This window comes from Typopeltis vanoorti, chromosome 3 (assembly GCF_054136105.1).
Source record: "Typopeltis vanoorti isolate ZY-2024b chromosome 3, IOZ_Tvanoo_1.0, whole genome shotgun sequence".
In the NCBI taxonomy this organism is placed as follows: domain Eukaryota; kingdom Metazoa; phylum Arthropoda; class Arachnida; order Uropygi; family Thelyphonidae; genus Typopeltis; species Typopeltis vanoorti.
Genome location: NC_143551.1, coordinates 14,875,122 through 14,899,839, shown reverse-complemented (window position 1 = coordinate 14,899,839; position 24,718 = coordinate 14,875,122). Strand labels below are relative to the sequence as shown.

General features: G+C 36.9%; 1 protein-coding gene across 2 annotated transcripts in view; it reads left to right on the top strand.

Moving 5' to 3' along the window:
• dor (vacuolar protein sorting-associated protein 18 dor) overlaps positions 1-24,718 on the top strand; it is a 201,594-nt gene that overhangs the window by 153,739 nt on the left and 23,137 nt on the right. For both annotated transcript variants that reach the window (XM_090390559.1, XM_090390558.1), the window contains 4 exons: positions 640-761; positions 3,101-3,218; positions 3,327-3,467; positions 16,213-16,271. In XM_090390559.1, the coding sequence (XP_090246685.1) occupies positions 640-761; positions 3,101-3,218; positions 3,327-3,467; positions 16,213-16,271 (440 nt within the window). The remainder of the gene's footprint in view (positions 1-639; positions 762-3,100; positions 3,219-3,326; positions 3,468-16,212; positions 16,272-24,718) is intronic.

The following is a 24,718-nucleotide window of genomic DNA, read 5'->3' as shown; positions in this document are numbered from 1 at the left end:
CAGTGGCTGACTTTCACTCTGTCCTGCTTCCTTGGGGAAAACAGCAGGGGGGCCCTTGTTTAACTGAGTGACATCCTAGCCAGCTTGTACTTCTGTCATGTTTTACCATCATTTTGTATTTTGGTTTAAGTCAGTAAGAATGCAATTCGGTTAGCTAAATTCCAAATTGTCAGCCAATCCTTGTTCATTTGGTATATAGATAGATACTTATCAACAGGATGCAACACAAGGTGATGATTGGGCATTAGGTTAGAAGCTCTGGCTGGTTCTGCTCCCATTTGTCTAGCTTTGACCCTTAAGCAACCTAAATTTTACTTGTATATACTAGATGACTTATCAGTTATCAGGCATCATTTGCCTGATAAGTCCTTGATTCAAATCCCATCTGTGATGATAAGAACTTTACTAGGTTTTTTTTCAGGTAGAACTGAGATAGATAGTCTTAAATGAAGATAATAGGAATTTTCCTTCTGTAAAACAGATTGGCCTCTGTTCATATGCATTTAATAGACTTAAGAAGCTGTTGATATAGTTAAGATAGTGAATGATTAGGATCAATTTGAATGATAATGACTTCAAAACCTTGAATAGATATTATGAGAATTTTAAGATGGTAATTAGTTGTCTTTTTATTTATAGGAGGCAATCTGTAATTCCCTCAGGCAGTACAATGATCATATAGAAATACTAAAAGATGATATGGAGCAGGCAACTCAAAGTGCACAGGAGATCAGGGCTGAAATTCAAGCATTTAGAAATAAGTATGTCCTACTGGCCTTTTGTCAAACTTTTTTACAGATATGTAACTGACTCCCATGCTCTCACTGATTAACTATAATCACAAATTCTGAACATGAGTTTTATACCTGATTAAGCATTACAACTATTCTATTCTACATAAGTGATTTAAAAAAAATTTTTTTTTTTTTTTTCACTGCTTGGCCAGTCTGGTTAGCGTATTACTAGTGGTGGTCGACAGTAGATGGCGTTGGTGTAGATGATGAAAGTAGTTGGTGAAATGAGTGGTGGAGATGGAAAGTTGTGGAGTAGGTGTCCTCCCTCGATGAGTCCTTGGACTCCCTGAAGGTGTCATGTAATAATAATAATAATAATATATATATATTGAAAGAACTGTATTTTTGTTGTTGACATTTTATTTGAATTTCATTGTCTTGAAATTCAAATAAAGTTCCAAAGATCTCAGTTGGACCATTTTATTGGACCAATAAAAACTTGGAGTAACTGCAGCAGTTTTTGTTGAAAATTAAGCAGTCAGATTGAAATTTTTATTTTTGAAGAAAGGAGCCTTAAGATTTCATCTTGGTCATCAAATTATTTGGAATAAGGATAAATTGTTCATTTCTCATGGAATGCTTTGCAAACATGAAGTTTCTAAAAAAAATGTTAAAAAATTAATAATAATATATGAACTTTGTCCACTTTGCTATAAGTTACACTGCCTTAAAAAAAAAGACATCATCCCAAAATATGTTTTTTGCCTTTTTATTAGTTCTTTTTAATAAAAAAAAATGAATGCTGTTACTAAAAATTTAATAAATGAAGCCTCAAATTTCAGTATCTTACAAAATTAAAGTTATAAACTGATTTGCAATATTGATGGTTCTGTTCACCAATGACAGATTTTGGTCTTTTTTGAAGGCATTCTGAAGGATGCTCCTTAAGGAGCATCTTTCAGAATGCCTTTCCTCCATCTCCAACATTTCTGAAGGAATTGTTGGAGATAGAAGAAATAAGAGATCTTGAGGTGATAGTGGATAAGGATCTAAAATTTAGAGGACAACACGACGAATTCTGGGAATGGTGTGGAGTATACTGACTTGTAGAAGTAAGGAGATTCTGGTTCCATTGTATAAGGCCTTGATTAGACTACATATGGTTAATTGATTAAAGTAGTTTCTGATCTCTGAAATGTTGAATATGAAGAAAGGTTGAGAAAATGCAATTTAAAGAGTCTAATGGATAAGAGAAAGAGTGGTGATATGATAGATGTGCAAATTGGTAAGATTGCTATAGGATTAACATTGAAGAAGTTTTTCATAAAATGGTAGGGGATTGGGGGAGAACAAGAGGTCATCCCTGGAAGCTGCATAAAGAGGTTGTGAGCAAGGGGATAAAAAGCGTTTTTTTTTTTCGCATGGAGAGTTGTGAATTATTGGAATGCATTGCGAATTAGGATGTGTTTAAGGCAAAGTATGATGAGCTTGTGTGTGTGTATGACAAAGGGACTTCCTAAATGGGTCTCTGACTCCATGGGGTCTTAGGATCATAATAATAAAATAGAGATCGTTGAAAGTTATAATTTACTGGGGGTCCAGAATAAGAAATGATAGTAAATGTGAAGATGGAGAAAAAAGCTATGTTAAATCTCCAACAAAAATTATGAAAGATAGAAGCTGAGTGGGATGGAGAGCTTTTGTTGACAAGATCACCAAGAGTTGAAAATGACTGGATGGCACTTAACAAATAATGGCATACCTTACAATAAATAAGGTGTTAATTCCCCCCCCCCCCTTATTATCAATAGTACTGTAATTTATACAGTCAACTGTTACTATAGCTAACACATAGCTAACTAATACTCGGTTGTTTTGAAATGAGGTGCATTATGTTTGTAATTTTTTTGTGTGTGTGTAGAGGTTGAAAAAAAAATTTTCTGTGAGAAAAACCTTGTCACTGGCTAATTGAGTCACCAATTCACCTTTGCATCCTAGATGGTATTTCAACCCAGTTCTTTCCAACTTAAGGGGATTTTCGATACCCTAACCAGTTTCCCCACAGACACAGTGCTATATATTTTGAAGGAATTTCACTATAGCACTCTACAAATCTGCTATAGTGAGAGTCAGCTTTTTATATATTCATAGTATATATTTATATTATAAACTTATGCAGATGATGCATCAAGGAAAAATAATTGGCAGAAATTATTTGTATATTGTAAAGCATACAGAGAAAGAGTCTATATTTGTCATAATATTGTGTTAACCTCAGACAGCATGAAATACCTTTAGATGAATTATATTTTATGCAGTACTATTTCATTTTAAAATTTTTATGATAAATTTTATATTTAACATAGGTACAGAGTGGTCAAAGCTAATCAGACTTGTTCCTTATGCCTTTATCCATTAATGACAAGAGCATTTTATTTGTTTCCTTGTGGTCATATGTTTCATTATGACTGCCTTGCTGATGAGGTAAGTAATAAGCAGGTTGCAGCCTTTAATTCCACCTAAAGTATTACAATTTTTCTTAAGTAGAGCAAGTAATCTATTATCTCAGACTCTCATCTCTTAAATCTGTAGGTTAAACTTCACTTGCCAAGAAACAAAAGGCTAAAGCTGGAGGATCTTCAAAGGCAGCTCACACTAAATACAGGTCGAGAAGATACTTTGTCATTGTCTTCTACAGGAACAGGTGTTACCACTGTGAGGGAGAAGCTATCGGTGGGTTATACATAAAAAAAAGAAAAAAAGTGCAACATGATGATTTTACTTTAATACATAGCATGTTTTCTTCTAAATTGTTCTCTAAATGATTCTGTCTTAATTATATGTCAGGCTTCTTGATTTGATCATTTCCCTTCTGTGTCCAGATCAGTCCTTAGATAGGATAGTTATTCTAGCATTATACCTAGAGTTTAATAGTTATTTAGGACAAGAATGGTTTATCCATTTCACACAAACTAGAGAAGCTGATGTCTGTGCTAAAGAGATTGAAATTTCTGAAAAGTGACAGCATTCACCTTTATTCATGCTATTTTGCTATTGAAGGCATAATCACAATAGATATGTGTGCTTGTATTTTAACGCTACGCAAATAAATATCACTTATATTGGAAATAAATATTTAATATGAGCAGAATTTTTTAGCTCTTTACTTTATGCAGATGATGTTACTTCTAAATCTAGTACAAGTCTGCAAGATTCCATGACTAAATTGAATGACTGTTGTAATAAATTTGGTATGAAAATGAGTGGAAGGAGGGTAATTATTATGGGGGATTTCAACTATGGTAACATTGATTTGGAAGGAGGAGAGGACACGTGAGGAAGGAAATGGATTTTATTCAATTATTAAGGGATAACTATCTGAGACAGCATGTAATTGAAAATACTAGGGGTTTGAGAATGCTTGACCTGGTAATAGCATCTGAGAATTTGACTGTAATGAATATGACCATGTTGCCACCTATTGGTGAGAGTGATCATAAGGTCTTGACCTGGGAGGTGGCTAAAGGTGTGGAATTTTCGATTAAGACAGGGTATATGTGGAATTGCCGTGCTGGCAAGTATGACAAGCTTAGGAGATTGCTTGGATCAGTGCCATGGCATGTACAACTGCAAGGGCTGGCTGTCAATACAGCATGGGAAGTGGTCAAGGAGCATTTACAGGAGGTTATGGCTGATTGTATACCTAGGGTCTGAATAGTAAAACAAGTAGGGGTTAAATGGATGAATAACAATATTAAGCTTGAGCTGCAAAAAAAGAAACAACTGTGGAGGGAATTTAAAGAAAGAGGTGACCTGCAGGCACACGAACGGTATAAAGTGCAGGCCAGAAGGGTAACGAGTGTGGTAAAAAAAGCAAAAGCGGATTATGAAAGGAAACTAGCTATGCAAGCTAAAGAGAATCCCAAACAGTTCTTTCAATATGCTGCAAACAAGAAAAAACTGTACATGGCAAAATGATTTTAAGGAATTATGATGGTAAGAAGGTCACTGAATCAGTCGATATAGTGGAGTTACTGAGCGAGCACTTTGCAAAAGTATCTCATCCAGGTGGTGACATTGAAAAAATGAAGGAACCATTAGTTTATACAGGAATTGTGATGAATGAAGTGGAGGTGAGTAGTCTATTACAGAACCTTAATGTGAATACATCTGTGGGATTGGATGGTATATCGGCATGGGTCTTGCGTGAAGCGGCTAAAGAATTATCAGTGCCCTTGACCATGTTGTTTAATCTGAGTCTCGGGTCTAGTTTAGTCCCGAAGGTGTGGAAAGAGGGGAAAATAGTTCCACTGCATAAAGGAGGATCCAAGACTACAGTTGCAAATTACCGACCGATCAGCATATCAGGAGTCATTGTCAAGGTCTTGGAGAAAGTAGTCAAGGGAAAAATACAGGAATGGATTGATGAAAATGAGATACTGTATGGGGGACAACATGGCTTTGTGAAGGGTAGATCATACCTCAGTAACTTGCTCAAAGTTACTGATGTGACGGCTGAACTGGATGAGGGTAATGGGTTTTACAGTGATACTGCTGGACCTGGCAAAGGCATTTGACAGGATACCACATGGAATTCTAATCCATAAACTACAACATATGGGAATGGATATAGGGTTGGTGAGATGGATAGGTGTGTGGTTGATGGAGAAATATTAGAGAGTAGTTTATTCAGGCGTAGAGTCCAAAAGACGGCCTCTGACTAGTGGTGTGCTGCAGGATTCTGTTGGACCACTGCTGTTTAATTTGTTCATTAACGATATAGGAAAGGATCGAAGAGGAACAGTTCATTTGTTCGCTGATGATGCAAAGTTGGATAGGGCGATAGTGAATGCAGAAGATGTCAAAATCTTGCAGGACAACTTGGATAGATTGGAGTTCTGGGCTAAGGAGAATAGATGTCAATTTAATGTGCCAAAATGTAAGGTTATGCATTTTGGGGTGAAAAGATTAGCAGCAGTATACCACATTGGTGGAGCTGTACTCCAGGAAATTGATGAGGCCAAGGATTTGGGAGTGTTGGTGGATAGGGAGATGAAGTTTAGGGGGCACATTGCAAAAGTAGCTAAATCAGCTCATCAACTCACTTGGTTGTTGAAAAATACCTTGACGAGCAGAGACGAGCAAGTTATTGTACCTCTGTACCGAGCCTTGATAAGACCTCATCTTGACTACTGTGCCCAGATTTGGTCACCTAGGTTCCTTCTTGATGGGGAGGAGGTGGAGAGGATCCAGAGGCGAGTGACTATGATGATACCGGGTCTATGGAATGAACCATATGAGAACAAGTTGAAGATTTGTGGGTTGCAGAAATTAGTTGATAGGCGAAAAAGGGGAGATATGATTGAGACATTCAAATTGCCAAAGGGTTCCATAGGATTAATTCAGAGGATATTTTTGAGATCAGGACTGGTGGTGGGAGAACTAGGGGACACCTATGGAAGCTGGGCAAGAGTGTGGTTAGCAGGGGTGTTAGAGCTTGGTTCTTTACTTTTAGAGTGGTAAATGAGTGGAATAAGCTGCCAGAGTCTGTTGTGGGTGCTATGATGGTGAGTGAGTTCAAGGCAAAGTATGATAGATACTCTGAGAATATCGTATAGTTGTGTGGACATGATGTTTAGGGGCCCCCCCCCTCGATGAGCCTAAGGACTCCCTGGAGTCGCTCGTAATAATAATAAAAATTAGCAATAAGAAGATGAATATGTGAAAATAGGCAGAAATTTTGATAACATCAACTGTTATCAGAATTTCAGAAAACAGTTTAGATAGAACAAGTAAAACATTTCAGCTATTTAAGCGCACTTTTTTTAGTGAAGATTTTAAATTAAATATGGAAATAGACAACAGAATTAGCAAAGCTGGTATGGTAGGAAGTCAGCTGAATGAATTTATATGGAATAGGAAAGAAATTAATCAAAACTAAATTAGCATAGTGTTCAAACCAGCTTTAATTTATGGATCTGAGAGCTGGGTTAGAAATAACACTTGATCAAAACCTGGAGAGACATGAGAGTTTTGAGAAAGATTAGGGGAGTGAACAAATGGCATCAATGGCAGTATAATATTAAAAATGAAGATATTAGGAAAGAATTTGCTATTGTTAGCATTTAGGAATGTGTTAGCAGAGCTAATCTTAGATGGTATGGTCACTTAAACTGAATGGGAGAGGAAAGATCAGCAATACAAGTGTTCTGTGCCAGGTTGGCATAAAGACCAAAATGTAGGTGTATTGATACAGTAAAAAATTGTCTTAGAAGACAGAAACACATAATCTAATAATTGTACATGTTTCTGGTCATAAAGTGTTACAAAATAAAGACTTATTGTTACATAGACCATATATTTATAACATACTTAAGCTCTTACAAATTGCCTACCGGTTTCGCTAGTAACTGACTAGCTTTCTCAAGGCTTGCATAGTACAAAAAAAGGTAAATGCAAAAAAGGTTTAAAAATACAAAGAACCGTTAGTACCTGTTAGGTAGCTAGGGTGACACGTTCACGTGACATAACTACTCAGCATCATGAACACGCGTTACATGCAAATGCGTAATATGATTATTTGCGTACTGTGGCTCTGTTGAACTGAGGGAGTTAATTAGATTTTTCCAGGTATCGTTCAGAATGGCCCCTTGATTTCTGTTTAGGTTACTTCCCGTACGTAGTACAACTGCCACTTCTTTAAATACTCGATGTCTGTAATCCTCGTCTATGTAGGGCATGGAGCTGTTATTCCAGTCTATAGTGTGGTTCGAAGTTGAAAAGTGACGTGCCAATCCTGAGGTGATCGTTCTGTTGTGATTAACATCGCCTACATGTTCTTTCTGTCTTATTTCCAGGCTTCTCGAAGTCTGTCCAGTGTAGGAAAGACCGCACGTGCATGGAATATTATGCACACCTGGATATTTATAAAATGGCACGCTATCTTTAGGAGATCTTAGGACCTGTGTTATGCTATTTGTTGGTTTAAATACAACCCTGATGTTATGTGTCTTTAACAATCTTGCAATTTTTGTGGAAGTTGAACCTATAAAGGGGATGACTGCTGTTGAGATTTGCTGGGCAACTGTTCTTTCTTGTTGGTATCTTTGTATAGAAATTTGTTGATGATGTGTGTAGGATAACCATTTTGTGATAGAGTTGTAGCTATTTGAGACAGTTCTGTTTGAACTTCTTCCTCGTCAAAGATAAATTTTCTAGCTCGATTTCTTAGCATGTGGATGATGCTGTGTTTCTGTGACCTATGATGGTTAGAAGAGTAATGTAGATATCTTCCAGTGTCCGTTGGTTTTTTTTTGTAAATCGACAGTTTGATACTGTTTCCTTGTCTTTTTACTAGTAAGTCCAAGAAGTGTAGCTGTTCATTATTTTCTACTTCTAGAGTAAATTTTATTTTATTGTGGAGTGCATTGATTCTGTTAACAAACATATGTAGGCTTTCTAAGTTGTCTTTCCATATGATGAAGATGTCATCCACATATCTCCACCATATAGAAGGTTTAGGAGTAATGCTGGTGAATATTTCATCTTGAAATTTCTCCACGAAAAGGTCTGCACATGGTGGTGACAGAGGGCTGCCCATGGCTAGGCCTTCTAATTGTTTGTATATCTTGTTGTTAACTTTGAAAAAATTTGATTGTAGGCAATGCTTGAACATCTTTGTGATATCTGCAGGAAAGAGATCTTTGATAATGTTCATTACTTCTTCTACTGGTACATTCGTGAACAAGGACACTACATCTAGGCTGACCATTATGTCTGTTTGTGTAAATTTTATGTTTTTTAGTTTGTCCACAAAGTGTTGAGAATTTTTTAAGTAGGACTCTGTTTGTCTAATTTTTCCTTTAAGTAAATTCGCTAGGTGCTTAGCCAATAGGTATGTTGGGGAGGACCTGCCATCCACAATCGGACAAAGTGATACTTCTTCGTTATGCACTTTAGGCACCCCGTACAGTCTAGGAGTAATGGGATGTGAGGATTTAAGTTTTCGTTTTAGTTCTTCAGGCCAAGTATTCATGTTACGGATCAGGAAGTTTATCTCATTGTGGTTCTTCATTGTAGGATCTCCAGTGAGGATTTTGTACGTGGAACTGTCAGATAGTAAGTCGTTTAACTTCTTCATGTAGTCTTTTGAGTTAAGGATAATGGTGGCATTCCCCTTGTCTGCTTTCATAATTATTATTTCTTTGTTCTTCCTTAAGTCCCCAATAGCTTTCCTATCATATGGAGTGGTATTCAGTTGTGTTTGTTTTGCTGTTGCTAGGATGATAGTGCTTTTGAATCTAATGTCGTTCGCTACACCTTGTGGTAGTGGGTAGAGACTTTTTTCAATTCCACACATAAAGTCCATTTTGGGGATGTAATTAGGAGTGATAGAAAAGTTAAAACCTTTTTTTAGAATCTCCAATTCATGTTTCGAAAGGCAGTGATTCGGCAGGTTGAAGATCACTTTGTTAACTGGGAGGCCTTTGTATGTCTGGTATTTTTTCTTGTACAGTTCATTAAATTTTCTAATTTGTTTGGCTTTATTGAACTGGAAAGTTTTCTCGTAGCTCTGTTCTAACATGTGGTCTATATAATTCCAGGTCGTATAATCAAGACTGTTGGAAATTTCATCAAAATATTCGTGGCAATTAATATCACTTATATTCAATTCGTATGATCACTGATGTAAAATGAGAATGACAGATTTCACATTAGTGATCACTTATTAACTGATGGGTCTCCAGGTAATGAAGAAGCTGGTTGTTGATGGTTGACTTTTACTCCTCTTAGAGACAGGCTTGCTTCCATGTTATTGATAAATGCTAGATAAGTATTGGCAGCTTATATAGGCAGTACAGGATAGGTGTTAATTCTAACAAATTTTGAGCACAACTTAGGGATCCCATCTAGATCTGAAGACTTATTTACATCAAGACTAATGAGGATATTCTAGTATCTCCCTCATGAGTCATGCTATGAACAGTGTGTAGTATAGTAGAAGGTGATTTGTCTGCCAAGAGTTGGAGGAAAAGACTGATGCCAAGAGGTATGCCATATCTCTGGGTGATGTTACTATGGTACCTACTATCAAGATATGGGAGAGAAATGGAAACAAGGAAGGGCAGAAGTTTTGTCCAACAAATCGTCATTTAAAAGCTTTAGTGAAAGACAGAAGGCTTGATTGAGAGTTGAGGAGGAGTAGGAGGTAAGCTTATTGCATTTTTCCTTACAAGGTCTGCTTTGGATTCATTGATGATTTTCTTACACTTGTTTCAGACCGTAGTGTAGGTTGAGTGAAAATCTGAAATGTTTGACTCGAGCCATTAAATGTATGCTGAATTTTTATCAAGGATTACAAAGGCACATTTTTTAGAGAATCAGAGCTTGAATAGCGGTTGGAGGCTGGCAGCAGAGTTTGGAATGAAGGCCCTCATTGCAGTAAGAACTATTTCAGTTATTTGGTAAGCATAGGTATTTGGATCAAGAAAACAGAAACATACAATGGAAAAGAGGCTTAGAAATCTCAAAGGTCATCTCACTTGACATTGGTGTAGTGACATAGCATTTGAAGATTGGACTGGCTGAGAGGCAATTGATCTATAGAAAAGGTAATGTGGGTTAAGTTATAGTTGGAGTTATTAAGCAAAACATCTACAGCATATTAGGAGGAAGAATTGGTTAAGAAAAGGTCCAGTGTGTTGGAAAAATTATGAGAATCATCTAGTATCCTGATTGGAAAGTTAACAGTTTGTCCTGCTAAATCATGACTGATAGCAAATAATTCAGCTTCCCTTATGGTTGATCTGTGAAGTTAGAGAAAAGGACCCAGTTTGTGTTATGAATGTTAATCTTCTAGTAAGACAGTCTTGTAGTTTGGGTAAAGTATACTGTATGAAATCAGTTTTAGAAATAAATAGTCATAGAGGGCATCATGGTTGTCTGAATTTGGGGAGCTAGTAAAGATAACAAATGAAAGGTAACAAAATAAGTTAAACACATTTTTTTGGAAAAATTCACCTTTGATTGAAATTTTTTCACTTGGCTATGCTACCAATTATATATTTGGTTTAATCCTTTATCCAAGTGTAAGCAAACAAACTTTGCGCCTGAAGTATTTTCAGGACTGGGGAAAGTGGTAAAGGTGGAGTAAGTTCTGATCACTTGTCTTAGTATCTCTCATAATGCAAAGCACATCTCCTTGCAGACATGTATAATGCTATGCATTAAGGAAGGGCCACTACCCAGACCAGTTTCGACTTTTATTGAGGTCACATCAGTGGGAGCCAGACCCAGAGGCGGCGATACCAAGGTGGAAGTAATGCAGAAGTCATATCACCATATACCAGTTGCCAAAAGGTGTCAACACCTTATTATTAAAATTCTCTGGATTAGAGATAGTTGATGGAAGTTTCTTCACTTGGCTATGCTACCAATTATATATTTGGTTTAATCCTTTATCCAAGTGCGAGCAAACAAAGTTTGCGCCTTAAGTATTTTCAGGACTGGAGCAACTCGTAAAGGTGGAGTAAGTTCTGATCACTTGCCTTAGTATCTCGCATTATGCAAAGCACATCTCCTTGCAGACATGTATAATGCTATGCATTAAGGGAAGGGTCACTACACAGACCAGTTCGACCTTTATAGAGGTATTACCTTCTGCATTACTTCCACCTTAGTATCACCACCTCTGGGTCTGGCTCCCACTGATGAGACCTCAATAAAGGGCAACACTGGTCTTGGTAGTGGCCCTTCCCTTAATGCATAGTATTATACATGTCTGCAAGGAGATGTGCTTTGCATTATGGGAGATACTAAGGCAAGTGTTTAGAACTTACTCTACCTTTACCACAAGGTGCCCCAGTCCTGATAATACTTACGGCGCAAACTTTGTTTGCTTACACTTGGATAAAGGATTAAACCAAATATATAATTGGTAGCATAGCCAAGTGAAGAAACTTCCATCAACTATCTCTAATCCAGAGAATTTTAATAATAAGGTGTTGACACCTTTTGGCAACTGGTATATGGTGATATGACTTCTGCATTACTTCCATCTTGGTATCACCACCTCTGGGTCTGGCTCCCACTGATGTGACCTCAACAAAAGTCGAAACTGGTCTGGGTAGTGGCCCTTCATAGCATTATACATGTCCACAAGTGCTTTTCATTATGGGAGATACTAAGGCAAGTGATCAGAACTTACTCCACCTTTACAATTTTTTGTGTAGAATATTGTGCACCTGTTCAGTTGAGATGCCTACAATCTCAGCAATCTCACGTTCTTTCACTTGGCGGTCTTCCATAACAATACCATAGATTTTGTCAGTCATTTCCTTTGTAGTGACCTCAGTCAGGCGTCCGGGGTGCACTTCATCTTCGATTCACTTATGATCGCGTTTAAACTCGTTTATCCAAAAATATGCTGGTACGGAGTCCCCATGAACTGCATCTAACTTGGCTTATCTGCGTAGCCATCCACTTCTTCAAATAAAAGTGTTTTTTTTTTTTACTGCACAAAACTTTTTTCTCCATTTTTATGAAAAATGTGAACACGGTTATTTTAAATGTTTGCCAAAGCGAGAACTACTCGTATCGCACATAGCTAAAATTTTCCAGGGGTCATGAAAAAGATGATACGTGCTGACACTGGTATGAATGAACGAATTGTATTGCCGTCTATTGGAAATTTACCAAACTTTTCAAACAACCCTCATATAAAGTGAGTTATGGGAACCTTGAGCCAGAGAAGAATTCCAGGTTTTTTTTTTTTTTTTTTTTTTTTTTTTTTTTTTTTTTAATGGAATGTATCATGCTAGATGTAACTGAGATAAGTAAGGGATGTGCTTTAGTTGTGAAGGATGCCATTTGGATTCAGTCAGTTAATAGTATATTGGGTTTTGATGTCTGTAAGTAGTGACATACACATAATTTTATGTTGATGTCCTGGATGTTAGTGAAATGGATGTGGAAGCATTTTTTATTGGATGAAATTTTGATATTTTTGTATGTGACTACTTACAGACATCAGAACCCAATATACTATTACTACTGACTGAATCCAAATGGTATCCTTCACAACTAAAGCTTAGTTATCTCAGCTACAAAGATGTAGCTGAGATAACTAAGGGATAACTAACGAACCCCCCCTCAAGTATAGCAGCATGCAAGGGGGGGATAACTAACAATCCCACCCTCCCCCTTGCATGCTGCTATACTTGGTCTCCCTCTAAGTACAACCTGGAAGAGTAAGCAATAGCAAGATTATTTGCCAGCTGATCAGGAAGCCTTCTGATGCATTTCCATCAGATTCAGTCCCTTGTACTATCTAGTGGTCAGCCTGCAGAAACTACTTTATTGCTGTACCATCAAACAGAGGAGGTGCTGGCTCTCTAATTTATTAACAGTAGTGTGTTGAGCATATCCAAAAAAGGCCATTACCTACACTCCTTATAAGAAAGGGAGAGAAACTGGGGATCCTACTCCTGAAATGAAATGTGGCAGTAACCCCCTTCATGCTTCTTGTAAGCAGGGTAATGGTGTTTTTGGTGGTTTACAAAAGTCATCTACAATTTAAAGGTATAGTTGGCATTTCTTTCTTGCAACTATGGAAAATATGCTTATAAAGTCACAATATACTAATGGACTGCTTCTTAACTTCCTAAGTCTACCATGAGTTTTTTTTTTTTTTTTAGCTTTGAAAAAGCTCAAAAAAGCTATTGTATAAGGGTGGTAGCAGACTGGAAGTGTCTAATTATAAGCCAGTGTGTGTGTCATCAGTAGTTGTTAAGATCTTGGAGAAATTAGTGAAGGACTGTATATAGCATTGGGCAGATGAGGGTAATGTTATGAGAGTGAATATGGATTTGTGAAGGGGCACTCTTGTTTTAGTAATATGCTAGCCTTTTATAATAGTTACAAGAGCAATAGATTAGGGAAAGGCATATACTGCCATTTTTTTGGACTTAGTGAAGGCATTTGACAGGGTGCTACATGATAAGCTGATATTTAATTTGCAGCACGTGGGTCTGGATGTCAGGTTGGTCAACTGGATTCAGGATTCGCTGTCCGATAGGTATCAGAGAGTTGTGGATGGTGGGGCAGTTTCAAGGAGTCAGAGGGTTACAAGTGGGGTCCCACAGGGCTCAGAACTGGGACCAATATTGTTTAACCTTTATATCAATGACATTGTCAGTGGATTGCAGGGGGATATTCAGTTGTTTGCAGATGATGCAAAGCTGGGAAGGGTTATTAGTAATAGTGCAGATGTGGTAGCCCTGCAAGAGGATTTGAATAAGCTAGACAGATGGGCAAATGAATGGGGATTTCAGTTTAATGCAGCAAAATGTAAGGTCTTGAGGGTTGGGACACATCGATGGGATGCTGCATACTCTATTGGAGGAGCTATACTGGAGGAAGTAGGGGAGACAAGATCTGAGGTTGATGATTGATAGAAACCTGAAATTTAGTGGACATATTGCAAAGTTGTGAAGGTAACACAGAGGATTGCTGCTATAATGAGAAGAACACTGACCTGCAGAGATAAGAGTTATCATTCTGTTGTATAAGATTCTGATCAAACCACACTTAGACTATAATTCTCAGATTTGGTCCCCAGGATTTGAAGGGGATAAATTAACTGTGGAAAGGATACAAAGGTGGTTTTAGGACTGTATAATGTTAGTTATGAGGATCAGACTTTTAAACTGTTGAGAGGTGGTTACTGGGTTGACACTGGGGAGGTCTTTCGCTTGGTTGAACAGCAGGAAGGAGTGATGACAAGGGGCCATCCCTGGAAGTTACAAAAGGAAACTGTGAGCAAGAGGTTGAGGAGTGGTTTCTTTGCATGGAGGGTGGTTGAACCATGGAATGCATTACCTGATAGAGTGGTGAGAGCGAGAACGGTCAATGAGTTTAAGGAGTGGTATGGTAGACGTGTTTCCTAGGATGGACCTCCCACGATGAGTCTTGATAGACTTTGCGTTTCTTAGGAAGGACCTCCTGCAATGAGTCTTTTGACTCCATGGAGACCTGAATAATAATAATAATAAACCCTCCACTACCTGCTTCCTTAGTTAAGCCAATCACTGGTTTCTTTGGATTTTGCTGCTCATTCTCAATGTTTGGTTCTTCTTTTCAGACTTACTTTTTCACCAGTATTCATATGAGTCTAGCATTCATGTTTGAGAGTTGTTCAAGTATAATTATTTTTAAAACTTTAATTTACATTTCTTTTTTGTTGGGATACTCATTTTTATTCTGCTCAATACCAGATAATTACATATTCCAAATTCTCTGTATGCTCATATCCTGGACCATTCTGAAGATATCACAATCAACGATAATGTAATCAATGAATTTTTTTGTGTTTTCTCATCATTAAAATTTATGAAAATTTTTGTTAGAACATGGTTTGGATTAGTCCATGTTTTAGCAGATATTTGCCATTATGATTAACCCCACTAAATAAATTATACTTGTCAAAAAAAGGTCTCGTCTGTGGCAGCCAGATCCAGAAAGATACCACAGTTGAATTAATGCATAAGTCATATATTTTCCATATACTAGTAGCAAAAAAAGGTATGTAACCTTATTATTAAAATACTTGGGATCAGAGATAGTTGTAACTAAGTGAAAAAAACTTTCTATAACCATTAATCCTTTTCTCCCAAATTTTCCCAAAACATTTCTGTGTCTGAGATTCATTTCCTACTCTGCTGTTTAGCTCTCCAAAAAAAAACAGGTTTTCTTTTACATCAGCTTCTCTCTGTCTCTCATCATTCCAACTTGAAATACTTCTTCCCCGGTTATTACCTTCTGTGAGACCATATGCACAAAAAATGTCTCATTGTCAGTCTACTGTTTTCAAATTTGCATCATTCTACTTGCAATTTGAATCAATTAAAAGAAATTGATTTTTTTTAAATAAATTCACTTCTTTTATTGTATTTAATGAGAAATTTCATATGTTTTTGATCTTTTTACACTCAATAATGTGAATTATATTGATCTGATATTTCTGTAATTCTCTCCCAGTTATTTTTTAATGTTTCTAATGTTGACAGTGCCTATCTTCAATTCTGTTAAGGTTGTTTTAGCTGCTAACTAGTTCCCTGACAATAAGTGAGCAACTCGTTCCCCTTAGTCAGAGTGATCTCTGATTGTGTTGTACATCCCAATGTATATGTGTTTTCAGGTAAATAGAATAGTTTGGTCAGCGACATCTCAAACTACCAGCCTATCCTCATTTGTTTAGCATTCAAGTTGATATCTAATAATGGACATGGAAAGGTGAAGATTAGACATATGGTCATAAACTATACTTTGATCTCCAGATTCTTTTTTTTTAGGCTAAGTCTCTCCTTTGCATTTCCAATTCTACAATTTACTAATTAGCTAATTATTAATGCTTAAAATATTATAATTTGATTATATTTAGATAATAAAACACATGATTGATTATTATTTGTATGGCTAGATGGAACTTGATGACCTTGTGGCTTCTGAATGCTTGCATTGTGGGGAAATTATGGTCAAGTAAGTTGATTAAAACTTAGTCTTTTTCCTGAATATTGAAATTGCTTGCTAAGTAAAACTGAATTTTAATTGAAGTGTAAAAACTTCACTATTCAGTATCCGGGTAGAAAGTTAAATTTTAAAAAATGAAAATGTGTTATTTATTTTGTAATACAAAAAAAAAAAAAAGTGAAGGTTTGATTCTTGAATTCCCACAAAAAGTTCTGGAGTGGAATCATCTATCCTGTACTACACAAATTTCTAGAATGATTTACCCAACCAATGTTATACGTTGAAGCATGATGTCAGCCACATATCGCAGGGAACAAAGATTTTCAGTATCCTAGATCCATTTCACAACCAGCATCATCTAATAAACATGACCATTTCTGATCAGAAGGGTTTAAGCTTATTGAGGACATATATCTGATATGTATATGAACTGTTCACTAATAACATTGAGAAGGATTTGACAGGAGATGTAAATGTAAAGCTATGCACTTTGGTGTGATGAGATATCCAGTGCCATATTTTGTTGGTGGTATTATGCTAAGAAAAACTGATTAAGCTAGTAATCTTCAGGTATCATAGTTGAGTTCTGTGACAAGCACATAGCATTCAAATAAATTATTATATGAACAATTCAAATTTGTAACTGAAAAATAATTGTTTTTTTTTTTCCATGAGAAACTGAAATATTCAGATTCACCATGTATTCTAGTTATTTATTACAGAAAGGAAAAATATACAAACAGCCAGATGGGAATGCAATGGGCTATCCCCCCCCCCCCAACATACACCACACACACACATATTAGCCAACTTCTATATGGAGCATTTTGAAAACCAAGCACTCAATGCTATGTTGATGATATGTTTGCAGTTTGGATACAGACACATTGGATACATTTTAGTGCATCTTATATAGTGGAATAGTTTACCTTTAGGGGTAGTGAGTGCATCTAGTGTGAATGAATTTAAGGGAAGGTATGACAGCTGGTTTGGGTGATTTATAGACTCCCTGGAGGTCTCAGATGATAATAATAATGTAAGTTATCAAATGTTTCAGATTGAAAATATAACAGTCCATCCTGTTAGCATAATGAGCATCTAAATAAAGCAGAGTATGCAAGGCAAGTGCTGTACACTAGAAAGATTTTATATATATATATATATATATCATCAAATTCCTGACAGGGGTATACAGAATATGATAGTACTACATGAAAAAAAATTTACATCATTACTAACTTCCTATCTACAATTTTCCTCCAAATCAGTCTGTTACTTATCAAGACTCCAACATTATCAGATCTTATATTTCTATCGTCTAAGGCACTTTGTACCGTATCAATCCACCTATATCTTGGTCTTCCTCTGGGTCGTTTTCCTGCCAACCTGGCAGAGAACACTTGTTTTGCTAATCTTTCCTCGCCCATTCTATTTAGGTGACCATGCCACCTGAGATTAGCTCTGCTAATGCATTCCTAGATGCTGACAACGTCAAGTTCTTTCCTAATATCCTTGTTTTTAATATGATATTACCATTGATGCCATCTGTTCACGCCTCTAATCTTTTTCAAGACTCTCATATCTGCGGTCTCTAGTCTTTGGTCAAGTGTTTTACTTCTGACCCATCTCTCAAATCCACAAGTTAAAACTGGTTTGAATACTGTCTTGTATACAGCTAATTGAGTGTTCCGACTAATTTCTCTCTTATTCCATATGAATTTATTCAATTGACTTCCCACCATACCAGCTTTGTTGATTCTGTTGTCTATTTCCATATTTAATTTACCATCTTCACTAAAAATCGTGCCTAAGTAGTTGAAATATTTTACTTGTTCCACAGGTTCCCCGTTCACAACACAGTTGACATTTTCAACAATTCTACCTATTTTCATTGTCTTTGTCTTTTTAATGCTGACCTTCATGCCATATCTATTACAACAGCTATTCAATTTAGTCAGGGAATCTTTCAAATTTGTAGCGGATTTATTTAGAAGTATTACATCGCCTGCATAAAGCAAAGAGCTCACATTAAATCTCCAATTCTGATATCATGTTTAACACCACTTTCCTTCATAATGTGATCCATATAAATAATAAATAACAGAGGGGATAATGTACATCCTTGTCTCACACCAGATTTAACATTAAACCATCTTCCTGTACTTCCTTCAATTCTAACTGCTGATTTACAACTCAAATAAGCACTAAGTATTGCTTGATATAATGCCCCATTGACACCATATAACTATTCTCTTGGTACCTTGTCATATGCATTTTCCAGATCTACAAAACTTAATACAGATCTTTGTTATATTTCCATGATTTATCAACAATCGGTTGTAAAGTGAAAATCTGATCCTGACAGCCTCTGTTTGGCCTGAATCCAGCTTGTTCTTCACCAAGCTTTTCTTCCACAATTCTTCTCAACCGTTTCTCAAGTATACTTGCATAGATTTTGCCAGGAACACTCAGTAGGGAAATACCTCTGTAATTCTCACAATCAGTTTTATTTCCCTTTTTATATATGGGTACTATGAGAGCTGTACTCCAATCATCGGGAATTCGTCCTTCTGTCCAGGCTTTCTGAACTATGCAGTGCAGCCACTGTAAGACTTTTATACCACCATACTTCAGCATTTCTGGTTGAATATCATCTACTCCTGCTGCCTCTCCACATTCCAAGCCTTTAATAGCTTTTTCTACTTGAAGTATGGATATATATTCCTGACATATGCCTGTTGAGTGTTTTTTACTACTGTGCTATCACTGCGTGTTCCATTTAGCAATTTCTCGAAGTACTTGCTCCATACTTCTAGGATATCTTTTTTCTCCTGTTTTCATGTCACCTTTATCATCTCTGACTCCTTTTAGAGCACTCTTTCCTATATTTCTAAGTTTTTTCAACAACCTCCAGATTACCTAACCACCTTCTTGATATTTATTTTCTATATTCTTGCCAAAGTCCTCCCATGACTTTTGTTTAGCTAGTTTTACAGAGTGTTTAGCTTTCTCTTACATTTGTCTCTATATTCTCTAAGAGCACAAGCTGACTTATTTTCTAGGAACTTTTGATATGCTTTCTTCTTTTCTTTCACTGCCTCTTTAACTTCCTATGTCCACCATGGAGTTCTGATTTTTTTATCCTTGCAGACAACCTCACCACATGCCTCTTGATGAATCAATCAGGGTTTTCTTCAAGGCTTGCCATTGACTCTCCAAGGTTTGGTTCCTGTTCTCAAACTCTTTCATTTTTTCTTCAATAATCTTTGTGTATTTTAGTCTACAGTTCACATCTGAGAGCTGCTCAACTTTCATTCACTTTAAAACTTTCTTACATGTTTTTCTTTTCAATATGAAATTCAATTTTATCCTTCTCAAGACTAAATAGTGATTGCTTCCAATTTCAAATCCTCTGTACACTCTGGTGTCCTGCACCAGGGAAAAAACACCACTATCAACAATAACATATTCAATGAGACTTTTCTTATTCCTTGCCTCATCTCTCCATGTGAATTTGTGCACATTTTTATGTTGGAACATGGTGTTAGTAATAACCAGTCCATGTTCTGAGCAGAAATTCAACAGATATTTGCCATTATTATTAGCTTTGCTCTTTTCTCCAAATTTTCCTAAAATATTTTGTATGTCTGAATCATTTCCTACTCTGCTATTTAGATCCCCAACAAGGACCAACTTTTCCTTTTTCATTGTGTCAGTTGCTTTTTCTAAAGCATCAAAAAATTCCTCCAATTCCATCTTAGTAGATCCTTCTGTGGGACCATAGGCACAAATAAGTCATCATCATCATCATCAAATTCCTGCCATGTACCCTCAAGGGGTGTACAGGATATGACAGTACTATATGAAAAAATTACATCATTACTAACTTCCTGTCTACAATTTTCCTCCAAATCAGTCTGTTACTTGTCAAGACTCCAACATTATCAGATCTTATATTTCTATCATCTAAGGCACTTTGTACCGTATCAATCCACCTATATCTTGGTCTTCCTCTGGGTCGTTTTCCTGCCAAACTGACAGAGAACACTTGTTTTGCTAATCTTTCCTCGCCCATTCTATTTAAGTGACCATACCATCTGAGATTTGCTCTGCTAACGCATTCCTGGATGCTAACAATGTCAAGTTCTTTCCTAATATCCTCATTTTTAATGTGATATTGCCATTGATGCCATCTGTTCACGCCTATAATCTTTCTCAGGACTCTCATATCTGCGGTCTCTAGTCTTTGGTCAAGTGTTTTACTTCTGACCCAGCTCTCAGATCCATAAGTTAAAATTGGTTTGAACACTGTCTTGTATACAGCTAATTTAGTGTTCCGACTAATTTCTTTCTTATTCCATATGAATTTATTCAATTGACTTCCCACGATACCAGCTTTGCTGATTCTGTTGTCTATTTCTATATTTAGTTTACCATCTTCAGTAAAAATTGTGCCTAAGTAGCTGAAATGTTTTACTTGTTCCACAGGTTCTCCATTCAAAACACAGTTGACATTTTCAATGATTCTGCCTATTTTCATTGTCTTTGTCTTTTTATTACTGACCTTCATACCATATCTATTACAACAGCTATTCAATTTAGTCAGAGAATCTTGCAGACTTGTAGCGTATTTATTTAGAAGTATAACATCATCCACATAAAGCAAAGAGCTGAAATTAACCTCTCCAATTTTGATATCAGGTTTAATACCACTTTCCTTCATAATGTGATCCATATAGATAATGAATAACAGAGGGGATAATGTACATCCTTGTCTCACACCAGATTTAACATTAAACTATCTTCCTGTACTTCCTTCAATTCTAACTGCTGACTCACAACTCAAATAAAGACTAAGTATTGCTTGATATAATGCCCCATTGACACCATATAACTGCAGCGTATTGAATAGCTTCTCTCTTGGCACCTTGTCATATGCCTTTTCCAAATCGACAAAACTTAAATACAGATCTTTGTTATATTCCCATGCTTTCTCGACTATTTGTCGTAAAGTGAAGATCTGATCCTGACAGCCTCTATTTGGCCTGAATCCAGCTTGTTCTTCACCAAGATTTTCTTCCACAATTCTTCTCAACCGTTTCTCAAGTATTCTTGCATAGATCTTGCCAGGAACACTCAGTAGGGAAATAACTCTGTAATTCTCACATTCAGTTTTATTTCCCTTTTTATATATGGGTACTATGAGAGCTCTACTCCAATCATCGGGAATTCTTCCCTCTGTCCAGGCTTTCTGAACTAATACCACCATACTTCAGCATTTCTGGTCGAATATCATCTACTCCTGCTGCCTTTCCACATTTCAAGCCTTTCATGGCTTTTTCTACTTGAAGTATTGATATGTATTCCTGACTGCATGCCTGGTCAGTGTTTTTTATCACTGTGCTGTCATCACTGCTTGTTTCATTTAACAGTTTTTCAAAGTAATTACTCCATACTTCAAGGATATCTTTTTCTCCTGTTTTCATTTCACCTTTATCATCTCTAATTCCTTTTACAGCACTCTTTCCTCCATTCCTAAGCTTCTTCAACCACCTCCAGAATATTTTGCCACCTTCTTGATATTTATTTTCTATATTCTTGCCAAAGTCCTCCCATGACTTTTGTTTAGCTAGTTTTACACACTGTTTAGCTTTCTTACATTTGTCTCTGTTTTCTGTAAGAGTAAAAGCTGACTTATTTGCCAGGAACTTTTGATATGCTTTCTTCTTTTCCTTCACTGCCTCTTTAACTTCCTGTGTCCACCAGGGAGTTCTGATTTTTTTATCCTTGCACACAACCTCACCACATGCCTCTCTGGCAGAATCAATCAATGTTTCCTTCAGAGTTTGCCACTGAATCTCCAAGGTTTGATTCCTGTTCTCAAACACTTTCATTTTCTTTTCAATAATATTTCTGTATTTTAGTCTACAGTTCACATCTGAGAGCTGCTCAACTTTTATTCGCTTTAAAACTTTCTTACATGTTATTCTTTTCAATATGAAATTCAATTTTATCCTGCTCAAGACTAAATAGTGATCACTTCCAATTTCAAATCCTCTGTACACTCTGGTGTCCTGCACCAGGGAGAAAACATCACTATCAACAATAACATAGTCAATGAGACTTTTCTTATTCCTAGCCTCTTCTCTCCATGTGAATTTGTGCACATTTTTATGTTGGAACATGGTGTTAGTAATAACCAGTCCATGTCCTGAGCAAAAATCCAACAGATATTTGCCATTATTATTAGCTTTGCTCTTTTCTCCAAATTTTCCCAAAATATTTTTGTATGTCTCACAATCATTTCCTACTCTGCTATTTAGATCCCCAACAAGGAACAACTTTTCCTTTTTCATTGTGTCAGTTGCTTTTTCTAAAGCCTCAAAAAATTCCTCCACTTCTACCTTAGTAGAACCTTCTGTGGCACCATAGGCACAAATAAGTCTCATTGTCCAGTTCCCCATTCTCATATTTGCCCACATTACTCTACTTGAGACTAACTGCCATTCAAGAAGATTAGCCTCGTATTTTGTGTTGAATACTATGGCTACTCCTTCTTTTCCTTGATTGTCATTGCCTGAATATAACATTTTGTATTTATTGCTCAGAAAGATCTCACCAGTTTTGGTCTTTTTTGTTTCAGTCACCCCTATTATGTCGATCTGGTACTTATCTAATTCCTCAGCTAGCTCCATTTCTTTGCCATTCAGGCTTCTTACATTGATAGTACCGATCTTTAACTCTGGTGATGTTGAGTTGGGGTTTGTTTTCAGATTTGTTCCAGTAGCTGACTTATCGCTGTTCGCCCTGGTTCCCTGGCGAAAACAACGGGGGCCTTGTTTAACCGGGCGACGCCCCAGCCAGGATGAAATTTTGTCATGTTGTACCATCATTTTTTATTTTGGTTTAACCAATGAGAATACAATTTGGTCGGCTAAATCCCAAATTGCCAGCCCATCCTCGTTCGTTCAGTATCAAAGTGGATACCCAACAGGGTGCACCACGAGAAGGTGAGGATTGGACATTAGGTCAGAAGCCCTGGTCGGTTCTCCGCATTCCTTTGAAGGCTATGTGGAGGTCTCCTCTCAGTTATACAGCTTTGACCCTTAAGCACCCCTCTCATTGTCCAATTCCCCATTCTGGTATTTGCCTACATCATTCTACTTGAGACTGCCTGCCATTCAAGAAGATTAGCCTCGTATTTTGTGTTGAATACTATGGCTACTCCTTCTTTTCCTTGATTATCTTTTCCTGAATATAACATTTTGAATTTATTGTTCAGAAAGATCTCACCAGTTTTTGTCTTTTTTGTTTCAGTCACCCCTATTATGTCGATCTGGTACTTATCTAATTTCTCCGCTAGCTCCATTTCTTTGCCATTCAGGCTTCTTATGTTGATAGTACCGATCTTTAACTCTGATGTTGAGTTGGGGTGTGTTTTCAAATTTTTTCCAGTAGCTGACTTTTCACTGTTCGCCCTGGTTCCCTGGAGAAAACAACGGGAGCCTTGTTTAACCAGACGATGCCCCAGCCGGCATATTATTTTGTCATGTTCTACCGTTATTTTCTATATTGGTTTAAGCCAATAAGAATACAATTTGGTCTGCTAAACCCAAAATTGCCAGCGCATTCTCGTTCGTTCAGTATCCAGGTAAATACCCAACAGGGTGCACCACAAGAAGGTGAGGATTGGACGTTAGGTCAGAAACCCTGGTCGGTTCTCCGCATTCCTTTAAAGGCTATGTGGAGGTCTCCTCTCAGTTATACAGCTTTGATCCTTAAGTACCCCATTCATCATAAATAAATAAATATATATTTATTTATTTATTTATGATGAGTCCACACATGAAAGGTTACATGACCTGTAACACTACAGTGTCATGTGCGGGCAAGTGATTAAGGAATAAAATGTAGCCTGTTGAAATGTTTCTTTAAGATAGGGAGGTTGTACTCATTGGGAAAAACAGTATGGGGGAGATTGTTCCAAAGAATGGAGGTGAATGGAATGAAGTAAGCTGATGTGAAGTTAGTTCAGTATGTTTGGAGCCGGACAGCATATGTATGTTGGCCAGTGGCTGCTCTCTTTCTTACATGGTTAGAAAAGAGTGGAGGAATGGTAGCAGCCAAATCAGAAGAGCAATGCCCATGAAAGTAGGAATGACACAGTGTTGAAACAGAGCACCTATGATAAAATGACTGAAAGGAATCTGTGAGGGAAGGATGATCTATTAAGCAGATTGCCCTCTTCTGAATAGCATCAAGAATTCTTAGGGAGGTCTAGGATTTTCCACCCCAAATAAAGAAACAGTCCTCCATAGTTGATCACATTTGAGTATTAGGAGTTGAGAGGAAGAAAAGTAATGTTTAGAAAATGGAAAAGAACACCAAGCTTTGTGACAGGATATACTGGATGTGACAGTCAACCCAAGAACAGAAAGTTGATCTTGAAACTTGGA